This window comes from Harpia harpyja, chromosome 6 (genome assembly GCF_026419915.1).
Source record: "Harpia harpyja isolate bHarHar1 chromosome 6, bHarHar1 primary haplotype, whole genome shotgun sequence".
Lineage (NCBI taxonomy): Eukaryota > Metazoa > Chordata > Aves > Accipitriformes > Accipitridae > Harpia > Harpia harpyja.
The window spans coordinates 7,413,906-7,425,950 of NC_068945.1; the positions used below are offsets into that span (position 1 = coordinate 7,413,906).

A 12,045-nucleotide genomic window follows, 5' to 3' on the forward strand; every position below is an offset into this window, starting at 1 on the left:
CAAAGCGTGCCAACTTGGCTTCTCTCTACATACTGCAAGATCAGAAAATGAAGAGTAACTCCTTTCCTTCACCATATCCAAAGCGTCCTGTTCATGTACTGGAAGCAGTATTCTATTCTTTTTAGTCTTCATTTACACTGTGATCACCACTTACATTTGAGCAAAATAAATTCAAGTATAAGTCACACAAAAGGAGCTGGAAAACTGTATCTTGTTCACAAAACAATTGTCTTGACAATTTTTCAGAAAGCGTGGCTGTAGATACATCCTTGTAGGTGAGGTCTTTGGGCCAAATCTTCTGCAGCTATAAACTGGTAGTCTTACTAGGCTGGTTTACTCCAACTGAGGATCTGGCCCTGACAGTGTTTTTCATGCATGTCAGAAGGCTCAAATTCATCATGAATAGACACCCCCTGCAAATAGAATGGCATGTCAAGGCTGTACATAGCCACATTTTGGCTGGACGTGGGAGATTATCTTGCACTCAGATGTTCACTTCTGCAGCAGCATGGTCCATCTATGCTGAAAATGCTCATGCTCTGACATTGCATTGAATCTAGTTTCAAATTTAGGAGCACGCCATCAATGCTGGAATCCCAAGGCTTCTGGTAACTGACGTTTATAGTGACTATTGACTTAGGGCCTCTTAAAATACTTTTTCAGAGGCACAGAGAATGTAGCTTCATTGGTGATCTGGAAAAAGGTTGTCAAAATAGTAAGGCAAAGTTATGCGCCATTTGTATGGCTTCTAGGAGAGCTTTGGAGAGTATTTCATACAGCTTGCCGTGTTGTCTTTGAAACTGATGTTTTGCAAGTGACAGAAATTGGAATTATGGCACAAATTTCTCTGTCCCAACCCAGGAAGGCATGCTTATATAACCTCCTTCTTCCTCTGTCCTTCATACCTCAGTGAGGTATGATAGAGAAGAACAAAATATATGTAAAGGAGTAAATAGAAGAAAATTCAAAACAGAGAAGTTTTCTAAAATCACCCTTTGCTGGAAGCTTTCATGAATTTCTTACATTTTATAAAATGCATCCTGCAGACCAGTTCTAGTTCTTAGAGATTAACAAGGTTCAGCCTAAATGAAATACAGTGCCTTTAAGTATTTATGTTCTTTTATGTGTGTATGCATATAAAGGCACCTGGGCATCTAGAGACTGGGATGATTGATTCATTAGATGTATGTAATTACACAGATACACACTCACACATCCCATGTCTATATATAGACACGTATTTATATTAAAGATGTACACATCTATATTTGAGGTGAGTCTAAACTAAGCTCACAAAATGCCATTCAAAATCCTCAGCTCCAAATATATTTTGCATTTGGGACCCATCTGTGATTTATCCTGTGGCCCTTCCTAAGGGAAATTGATTGTAGGTCTTCATTTTGCCAACAAGTCCATGTGAGGAGACCCTGGAGAATCCCTTCAGAGACAGAGGGGCTCTGAGGGTAGACAGTTTGCGTGTGTAGAAACAGTTGTGGAATTGGCACCCTAATGATCAAAATAGATTGAGGACTTTGCAAGACAGGACACGGTGTGTAGAAAGGGAGGTGCAGGCAGATATTCAGATGGAGTGAACTGCCTGTAGCTGTGGTGAAGCAAAGTCATCTGATGATTTGGCCCATGATATGTAAACGGCTCACTATAAAAGGTTATTATCTGAGGTAATTGATATTATTTAGTAAATAAACTGTGATTGATTAGATGATTACCCACAGCCATTCTATGTCTTCCAAATACTTCCTTTGCACTCCAGCTTGCACTTTTCTCTGTTCAGCACCAAAGGAGGCACACAGCCATGTAAAATTTGTACAGAGTAGAAGAGAAGCAGCATCGTAGTACATATGCTATGTGATGAATCTAGTACAAATATTTTTATCCAAATATACACATACATATATAGATTTTTTTTCAATGAACAGTATAAATACTTTACCTGGGAGATTATTCCCGTGTGCAAAATGAAACAGTTTTTCCTGGGATTTAATCTTCTGCTTTGCTCATGTTCATATTCTCGGTAAGAAGTGGGTCACAGTCATAGCAGGAGAAACCTTGTTTCCTCTCTTCACTCTCCCATGTTTGCTGAGTGCTATGTAAGCACCACTGTAAGCATTTGATTCATATGCATTGTAGTTATTGGGCAGCAAGGTTTCTTTGAATTTGCACTCATCTTGGAAAACAGCCTAAAGAATAGGAAGGGGTGGGGGAAGAACAAAGCAGGTAAAATAAATATTTCATGAAGACTCAAGTCATTTTTCTTACTAGCATTTTTACAGAAGAACTTGTTGTAGTGCACAACAGGTGGTGCCGCAGTGACGGCATCCAACAATAAATCTCCCTCCTCAGTGCTAATTTGGTGTCAGATGAACTCAGATGCCACCTGTCCAGATAATGGACTGTGTACTTCCTGTGACAGATCAAGTTAATTTGTCATAAATCATGGATTTCTTCATTTTATTTGCAAGCAATAATTTCTGTCAGCGTCATGCCCTTTCGCCCAAATGATGTAGCTTTATTTCACACCTCCCTTCTGCAAGAGGCCCTGTAATTTATAAAAGAATGATATGCTGGCTGTCAAAACCTTCAGTTCTCTTACAAACAACAATGTCCAGGGACAAGTATTTGCTGGAATAAGGCATTTGAATAAGACCTCAGATTAGCACTAAATCTTTTCTGTTGTTAAATCATTAGTGATATTATATTTGACTGCTAGTGAGATATGCAGAAGGTTCTAAGCTGGGAAAACAGTTTTATTTTAATTTATGTCACATCACGTAAATCCAAGGAGAGGGAGTTATCTGGGAGAAGAGGTGCAAGGACAAGCAGGAGACAAATGAAGAGCAGCAAGGAAATTAAAAGAGAAAACAGAACGATTCCCCAACATCAAATGTCTGGCACATGAGACATGACCAGTGCTGTTCTATTTGGACATCTGTGTAATAACACCATTCAAATCTTGTAAGACTTTAACTTCGGGCACTGCACTGTGCGAGGGAAAATGCACATCTCTTACAGCTTTTAAAAATACTTTTGAAAATAAACAAGAGTGGATTGAAACTGGGGGAAAAAATCAAAGGGAGCTCTGAAGTCAGACCCTGCATTTCTTTAGAAAGACCTAGTCAAGCAAAGCAGTTGGGCTTGCAGCACTGTTTAGGTGCTTGAAATCAGACATGATTGTAAGAATATTCCTGGAGTGGAACCTTAAAATGTCCCACTGTCATTATCTGTGTGAGAAGGAATCAGTCAGATTAGTAATGGCTATGGGTCCTTCACAACATTTGGTATTTTATTAAGCAGCTGAAAGGCTTTGTTGAAATTACAGCTGTTTCAAAGAAAATGACTTTGTTGTTTCTTGACAACAGAGATGAATGCAATCAGTGCCATTCATTACTTCGAGAGGGACTGCTTTTGCCTATTGCCCAGAGCCAGCCTCTTTCAAACACGCTTCCTAACAAGCACTTTTTCTGCTGAATGTTGAGACTGGACATGCCTTGCTCAAACCTCAGAGATTAAATTGCATTTAGATGGCATAGCTAGCACTTTTTAGGTGAGGATGATGGTGATGGTGTTTCAGTATGACTTGCATACCATTGTTAATAGCTCTTACTGTTTTCTCACCCTCTGGGACTGATCTCACAAAATTGGTCATTAAAATAACCCCCGGCGCATATGTTGACTCTGTAGGGTAGACTTCCTATTTATTCTTCATGGTGTGGTTGGTTTCGGTAGGGGGAGGCATGTGGTCATGATGTTACTAATGGTAGCTAGTATAGATAGCTCTAATTGTACCTCTCCTACACACACCTGTACTCACATACATACGCATGCAATCACATACACACACACACACATGCTTTCCCTCCTAGGGGGTTTTGTAGAGCACACCCTTTTGCTTTACATACAATGCAATGCAAAAGGGAGTCAACTGGGTTCAGCCCTACTAGAACGTGTTTGCAGTGCTGAGGCCTTAGAAGAAGCCATCTAATTAATCTGTACTATTTGCAGAATACATTCATTTTCCTAGGGTGCTCCTGGTACAATCTTATTGGAAAGCTTTAAAATAACAGACCTCTAACAGCCATGCTGCTTGTTGCGTTAAATAACACTGATGACACCAGCCTGGGCAGGATCCCTGTAATTGAAAGGCTATTTTCTCTGCTTGTAATCAGAGATTTCCAGGAGGAAAAAAAAAAAAACAAACCTTTGCAGCCTTTGTTTAAGCCTTGAAAAACTATTTGCACTTGTACTCACTGTTCCATATAACTTCCCCTTGTTGTTCATTGCAATGAAGAGAGCACTTTTCACACCAAACAGGCTAACAACACCTCTCTCTACAGTGGATATTTCAAAGAGACCTAAAAAATAAGAAGTTCAATAGAAGTGTTATCACAGAATTTAGAGCTAATCAAAAGCAATTCAGGTACAATTTATTTATTTTAAAACCCTAATGAACTTGTCATATTTGCTTTATTAGAGTTACCTCCCTAGTCCAGCAAGATAGAAATACAGAGAGAAGATCTTGTTTTTTCCTACATGCTGTAGGATTTTAAAATAATTATTCTGGAATTGTAGTCACATGCTGTATAATCCTTTCACTCTATCAAACTCTCTTGATCTGTCAAACTCTTGGGCTTTCTAATAAGTAAATTATTTTTATCTAAAATGCTATAATTACAGAGTGTTGTTATTGAGCTTTAGAGAAGTATGGCTTGCATTTTGAAGTCCCCCACGATATCTTAGCTGCAAAAGATTTTAGCAACTGCCCTCTGCAGGAAATTCAGAACCATAGGGCTAATGCTTTTCTTTAATCTTATGGTAACAGAACAGCACCCATAAGAACAAGCAAACCAGGAACAGCAAGCCCCTTCCGTGACTGAGTGTCCCAAAAGTAGTAGTCGGCTAGGATTCAAAAACCATGCTTTGGCACTCTAAGCTCAGCGACAACCTCCAGAATTCAAAAGGCAAATGAGGAGTGAGCAAATGCAGCAGAGAGACAGTTTTCAACCTGGTTTGTCTTTTCTCATCTGTGCAGTAAAGCAGAGTAAAAATAAGTTGTATCTAATTTTGTCTAAGCATTTCTAACATGTTTCAGCCTGGAGGGTTCTAATGTTTATTGATCCCAGAGACTTTTAAAAGGCAACAGATGTAGCACAGATTAATAATATCAAGTAATAACATTTGCATTCTATGAAGGGTAATTACGAGAGTTCACAGCAATTAAGTGACATCTATTCTATTTCATTTCTGGATGCAACTCACTGTATTGGTTTTCATTGTGAACTCCGCTTATCCTTCCGTCTGGGAGGATTTGAAGGTGAAACCCGATGCCCACGTTGCAGTAAAGCCTCCGCTGCCTCTTGATTCCTAGCAAATAGTCACTCTCCCAGTTCACATCTGACTTCTCCCCTGACATCCCAGCAATGGACCTGGACAACAGAGATTGCCATCCTCTTTCCAGCAATGTGCCATTAGTTCTGCTTACAACTGGATGTGTTGAAGAAATCCCAGCTAGAAAACCCAGGAGAACGAAAGCAGGCAACGTCCGGTGAATGCTGGCTTCGCAGGACATAGTGATGAGAAGTCTTTGTGCAGTGGCCATCCGGTTCACCTCCTGGGCACGTGGTCAGAATTAATGGCCCTAAAAATACCGCCCTTCTTGTTTTTCTCCCTTCAGCATGGTGGCAGAGGCTTATTTTTGGAAAGCAAATAGAGATTGCTGACATGAAACTAAAGCCTGATAGCAGTTGGGTTAGAAGCAGAGACAGGCCAGCAGGACTCAAACTGGTGGGGACCATGTTTTGTAGATCCTGCTCTCCGGTGGGCATCCTCAGTTATATTTGATTGACCCATCTTTATACTGCAGAGGCTGTCCCTCCCCACATCATCACTCTGACATCAACAGCTTGCCAAAGGTAAGCCTGCCACGGCTGTAACACTAACCTGCCGTCCTCCCGGGCTGGCTGAGGTTTGATGAATGCTGTCACCCAAGACCGGAGGCAGGAGTGGGGTTTCATTGGCTCTTGAAAGCAAAGGAGTCAAATTGGTTGGGCAGTTGGAGGCCTCACAGGCGGCTTCCTTATTTAGAGAAGAAGGTGTAAAAACAGTTATGGACCTCATCAGTGAGCAATGAAAACTTTGCAGTCACTTCCTTGGTGGCATGATCACTGGGTGTACGTCAGGGCAGCTCAATATTTGGGGAGAATTAGCTTGAAGTGGCCATTGCTCTTTTTGTATATACCCAGCAAATCCAATGCACCTCTTACTATAGCGGCCCACACACTAACAGCTTGCCTGTACCCCTGAAAGGAGTGCTCCCAGCTGGTTAACAGAGAGGTAAGCCATGTTAAAGGGAGAGGAAGCCCCAGGTCTTGCTCCTACTGTTTTTATGCAAGCACGTTTCTGCTGCTTGTAGCGGCAATTCTGCTGAGCAGGGCATGCAGGCTGGAGCATTGATCTTGCAGTTACATGTAGCTGGGGACATTGATATGTTCTTAAGTACTGATGTTTGTCATTGAGGTGACTTCCAAATGATCGCATTTATTTGGGGAGGGTGCGTGCCTCTTGCAGGGGTGCAATTGTATTTGTGTTTGCAATTGTCTTGCAAACAAGACAAGGGCTTAGGTAATGCGTTAAAGAAGAGGAAAAAGGGAAATGGCCACACCTCCCTACTGTTTCGCTGTCTCTTTTCCTCAAGCCCAAATGCTCTCTTTTTTGTAATAATCTATGAGCATCTTAATTTTCCTCTCCTTCCATTTGCTCAGACTGTCTTGTTTCCGCTCATTTTGCACCGATGCTGTTTCAGCTTCTTTGGAGATGGACAGATTAGGCTTTTATCTTAATTAGTTTCATGGGACTTATTAACACATTAGTGGGAGGAAAATGGCTGAGATTTATGCAAATATTTTTGCCATTATGTCTGTCAGCTTCTCACAGCACAGAACTTGTGTCGTCTGTGTCATTTGAGATGCCTGCACATTAATAAGGAGTGTACCTGGAAGTGTAATTGAACTGAGCACACCCGGCGTGACATACAGTTTCACATTAACAGGGGTGTAATATGAGGCCTTGGATACTGCAGACACTCAAGCAGGAACACCATGAGCGAAGGGGAGGTGATAGCAGCCCTGAGGCAGGTGAGCAGTTAGATTTAGTGACTCATGAAATACTGATTATTCTCTTGAGAGAGGCTCGGCTATAAAAAGATTGGGAACCACTGGACAAGACCCTGGCTTGTGCCAGGTAGCGTTTCAAAGCCTCTCTGCCTTTGTTGAAGCAGCACTCGGAATATCTTCTGCCTTTTGCTCGCAAAGAAAATCTTCAGACCCTTTTCTCTCCTGCCTTCTAGTTCACCTCATGATTTTTCAGCTATGCAAAGTGCATATATAATTTTTAGCAAGGAATAATACTAGTATTTTACACCCCCTCAGCATAGCTGCAGTCTTTATGAGGGCCAGTGCTGGTGGGAAACAAAGCCCAGGGTCACTTTTATAGGGATGGAGCATTGATTTCCTAGGTCGTCTTACGCTACAGTCTGAAGACTTGCCAATTCCCAATGCATATGACTCCTAGAAACATTGCCTAACCTCAGAGACATCACTGTCTGTAAAATATGCATTGTAATATTTTCTTTCCAATTGATCTTTTTTTCCCCTAGAGGATGCTTGAAGTGTAATTTCGCAGTTTGCTCATGATCAGTGTCCTAGGAGGGAAATGAGAATACAGCTGCCAATTAGTAGGCAAAACAGCATTTAGTGGTTTCATGAGTTGAGAGAGAGGAGGGTGCAGGGCTGGCTTTCTGTCATTGGCTTTTGATCACTTTTGCACCTTTGTGTCTCATTTGTCAGGCTTCTCATAGTAAAGCCAAGGCATGGGCTAAAAGAGCTTCTGTAACTTGTGCTGGCACATCTGCCACTGCAGATTCCCAATAAGCTATTCTGATGGCCCAAGACAACGGAACACTTTGTGGGATGCACCCCGTTGCATCCTGGTACTCTCAATCATAGAGTGAATACTAGATGATAGTACAAAAAACTGGGATAAATTCTGCCAAGTCTATGGGATGCATTGCTTTGGATTTTAGTCAGCCCAGCTGGAAAGTGACTGCTGAGAGCTGTGGTGGGCCAGGGTAGCTAGACCAAGCGACAGCCTCCCACCTGCAGTTTCTCACTGAGCAAGTGGAACTGACAGCATACTGTATGGAAAGGGTGGCCAGATTGCTTGCTTGCAAAAATCAGGACTTCTCTTGCTTGATCTGGAAACCAAAACAAATAGCTAAAAATTGTGATTTCACTGGGACATCGCCCTCATAAGACCAAGACTCTTGGCATCTGGCCTAAGACCAAATGGTGTGCAGCTGGGAGATGAAGTGCCTACTGTAGTCTTGTACTGCTCAGCAATTCTGTATCGGAGCTGAAATGAGCCTTAAACCATTCTATAGTCTGATCTGGGGCCAGCAGGTTGCTGAGTTTCTGTGTATTAGCAAAGTGGTCTGAAGATGAACTGCCATGTAAATTCTGGAGCTTCTGATTCAATTAGGCAAGCCTTGTCTCCTCTAAAAGATGTCTCATTCTGGTTAAACTTGTCCTCTTGGCCCATGAAGTAGCTGTTTCCAGAAAACTCAGTGAGAGTAGTCTTTTGATTTTCAGATAGCATGTTGTCCTGGCTTCATGTGCCCAGTGAAATTCGGAAGGCATCAAGAGAGACACCAATAGCATTTGCAGTAAAATAAATCCTGTGAACTCCAAAATGGTTAAAGTTTACTTCAGCAGTCAACCTCTGCTTACTCAAAATCTAAGACCCAGGATAACAGTGCTTACTGCCTAATTAAAGTAACAAGTTTTCATTGTCAGTATTTTAGTACAATATTAAAATAACCCCCTTTGGAACACAGCAGTACAGATCCACTTTCAGATAGTCTAGGAAAAGCCACGCAGCTGAGCAGTAACATGATATGAGTGCAGAGCACATCTTTCAAAAATGCATGATGACTTAGGGTCCTAAGTTCCATTTTCAAATCTCTTGAAAGTCTCTCCCTATTTTAAGACCTGGAAAGAGCAATCCCTCCTTCAAACACAGAAGGACAGACTAAAATTGTTCGTGTTGAAGACCCAGGCTGGTGGTGGAACAGAGAAGGGAGATTTCCAGGTGACAAACCTAACTGTTGTGGCAGGGCAAGTATTGCAGGCTTTGGATAACTTGCATAAAACTCTGTTAGCCCAAATTTGACCATGGAGCCCCATCAGACCATCTTTAGGCTAATAGGGCTTGTGGGCCAGCATGTAGAGATTTGTAACACAAGTACTAGGACTATTATGAATGAAATAGGAATCACAGTATGAAAGCAGCAGGAAAAAAAAAATAGAACAAGGGTCGCAGGGATGAGCTGTATTGATATCCAAGGACCTGACTGATAGCCATAAAACTGGTAAACACTGAGGCGTGTGGTGTTGTCATCAAGACTAGACTGGATAGGGCCACAGTGTAGATGATTAATCAGCAAAAGACCTGAGCTCTGGTAGCAGGAGGATGACAAAAAGGGTTATATTTGTTATTTCTCTTACTGTTATCCAACAGAGAGGCGGATTTGTAGCCATACAGATACCCAAAATGAATAAACAAGACAACAGACAGCAACCTTGCCTAAGACTCTTGGAGGCTGAAGCAAGCAATCTTCTGAAGCAAAAGTATCACCTTACTACAACTGCTGACTCCTAAAGCATATAAAAGACCTGGTCAAACCCAGTTTGTCATCACCAGTCAAAAGGAACCCAAGGTATGTAGTGAAGACTTAACAGGGGACCTACCTCGTACTTCATGTCACACACACAGCAATCCTGGCTAGGCCACTTGGGCACATGCATCTTGGTGCATGAGAGTACCTGGGTAAGAGAGTGGGTAAGTTAAACAACTTAGAAAGTCATCTAAAATAATTATCTTCTCATTTTGCCACAACGGCTCTCGCTGGGTTTCCACATGCTGATTTCCTACAGGCAGACACAAATGACAGAACAGCTTCCTGCTATTTTTTGGAGGGCAAGAGGGAAAAAGGATTCACTCCCAAAGGAAGCTGTGTAGGATTTAGGACTAGATGGATGCTAGCTTGCTTGGAAAAAAATCTTGGTTTACTGCTTATTCATGCTAAATTCGCATTCTGAAGAGGGAATGTCAAGCACAGATAGAGTCAAACATACCCATCTTTTTCTCCTGAGGTGTTACCACAGAAGCTAGTTCCTAGGGGCACAGAGTAACTTTGCTGTGCGTGCGCATAGACAGGGTTATGGGCAAATCTTGCTCTTTATGATACAACCACAAATCCCTTCTTGCAGCAGAGCTGTTCTCAATGTACCATGATGTAACAGGGCAGAATTTGCATCCTTTATCTTTACCATTTTCTGTACAAAATCTTTCCTAGGTTTATGCCTGTTTAAAGCTTGGCATAGAAACCCAGAGGCAGGAAGCCCTCTGGGAAAGGAAATTGTGTTTCAACTTCTGTTCTAGGGTCTTGGAGAAGAAGGTAGCTCACATAGCCTGCAGAAGCAGCTGGCATTGAGTCAGAAGGGAAACAGTCAAAGCTGCTGGTGATTGCACTGACTCCCCTGTGAAGCTCTTGCCAGTGCAAGTTGAAGAAGACTTGGAGATTTGGAGCTCTCTGGAAGTGTAGAAAAATCCTTCTGTGGTGCAGAGCTGTCAGCGAGAGATGTATTTTAGTGCAGCTGGCTTTCTGGTCCTTCTCCATTCATGGCATAATAAAATCCCACCAAGAACAGTAGCCATGTCTGCCTCCAAATATCTTATAGGGATTGAAATGACTGTCATAAGCCAGAGCGGTGACTTCATGGCAAACCTGCAGGTTCCCAAGCTGGTGTTCTGCACACCAGCCCACACTGCCTCTCTCATCACCTCCTCAGCTGTTCCCACTCTGCAAGGACAGGCAGTCCAAGGGCAAAATGTTGAGCTTATAAAAAGAAGTGACAGCCGCCAGCCCCCACAGAGATCTGTTCGGTGTTATTTATTAGAAGAGTGGAATGATGTGGAACATGTTTAATTTGTTTTTAGTGGTTACGTGTATGGTTTTCTCATTACAGCAGGAACAGGGACACTACAAGAACAGGGATGCTAAATGCCCCATTTAGGCAGCATTATTAATAGGAAAGCAAAAATAACTTGTTTTTGTTGGTGGTGATGATGAGGTTTTGTCCAGGAGGACAACTGGCCTGATCTCTGGGTAATTCCTGATGGTGGAAGCCGTTCAGATGATATGCTGTAATGCAGTATAGGAGGTTAAAGGCAATTTCCGCCATTTGCCAGGTAACCGTGTCTTCCTCGTGTTGTGTACCATTAGCTCATTTGAGGACTTTCTCTTGCATGTCAGTTCTTCGTCTGTTGGTCTGGGTACCTCCTCAAATTTCAGAGGAGAAGTCTGAATCCTGGGCCGTTTGTGCAGTCATCTGAACTCTTCCCTGGTTTTGCCAAGCTTTTTTCCTGCAGGGCGGGCAACACTGAGGGTCTAATGCTTGTAATCCAGCTTTGATAGCAGTTGTGATTTGTTGTTTAAATTCCATAGAAAGGATCCTGCTTTTGACATCTCCTCCTGCCCTCTTCCACCACCCTTTTCCCATTCCCCCTGCTGTGTTGGTAGGGAACAGAAGGTAAGAAGATGCTGGGTGGATAGATACTGCATCCCTGAGTCCTGACCACAGCTACCTGAGGGGTAGAAGTGAAACTCCTCAGATCCTTGGTACTTAGGGAGTATGGTTCAGTTTTTAAATGGAATACAAGACTTGAACCAAAGCATAATGGATGTTTCTGGCGCACAACTTGATCGCCCACTGGTCCCCAGGAGGTGAGGGAAAGCAACAGTACTTCATGTTTTGGCTGCACTCACTGCATCTGAAGTCTTCAAAATCCCGTAAGGCAGACAAGTGTGTAAACCTTGTTGTCATGTTGCTCTTCCACAGAGGAAGGCTGAATGAGTTACTGGAGAGTGAGGGGAAGGGGAAGGGGTCTATATGCAGGGCCTCTCACCACAAG

At 42.4% G+C, this 12,045-nt stretch overlaps 1 protein-coding gene across 1 annotated transcript; it reads right to left on the reverse strand.

Moving 5' to 3' along the window:
• Nucleotides 1–1,542: 1,542 nt before the first annotated feature.
• FGF6 (fibroblast growth factor 6) lies at nucleotides 1,543–5,921 on the reverse strand. Its single transcript, XM_052790310.1, has 3 exons — nucleotides 5,275–5,921; nucleotides 4,267–4,370; nucleotides 1,543–2,198 (listed from the first exon to the last, which is right to left on the reverse strand). Exons 1-3 carry the CDS (start codon nucleotides 5,612–5,614, stop codon nucleotides 2,022–2,024), a joined length of 621 nt encoding a protein of 206 aa, XP_052646270.1. The 5' UTR covers nucleotides 5,615–5,921; the 3' UTR covers nucleotides 1,543–2,021.
• Between the last annotated feature and the right edge of the window lie 6,124 nt (nucleotides 5,922–12,045).

Bases quoted from the DNA above. Each gene is read 5' to 3' on its own strand.
- FGF6 (XM_052790310.1), bottom strand. From the start codon at position 5,614: ATGGCCACTGCACAAAGACTTCTCATCACTATGTCCTGCGAAGCCAGC. The intron at 4,371-5,274 runs GTGAGTTGCATC...CTTATTTTTTAG, and splicing joins TCACAATGAAAACCAATACA to GTCTCTTTGAAATATCCACT. The intron at 2,199-4,266 runs GTGAGTACAAGT...CCTATTCTTTAG, and splicing joins AGGGGAAGTTATATGGAACA to GCTGTTTTCCAAGATGAGTG.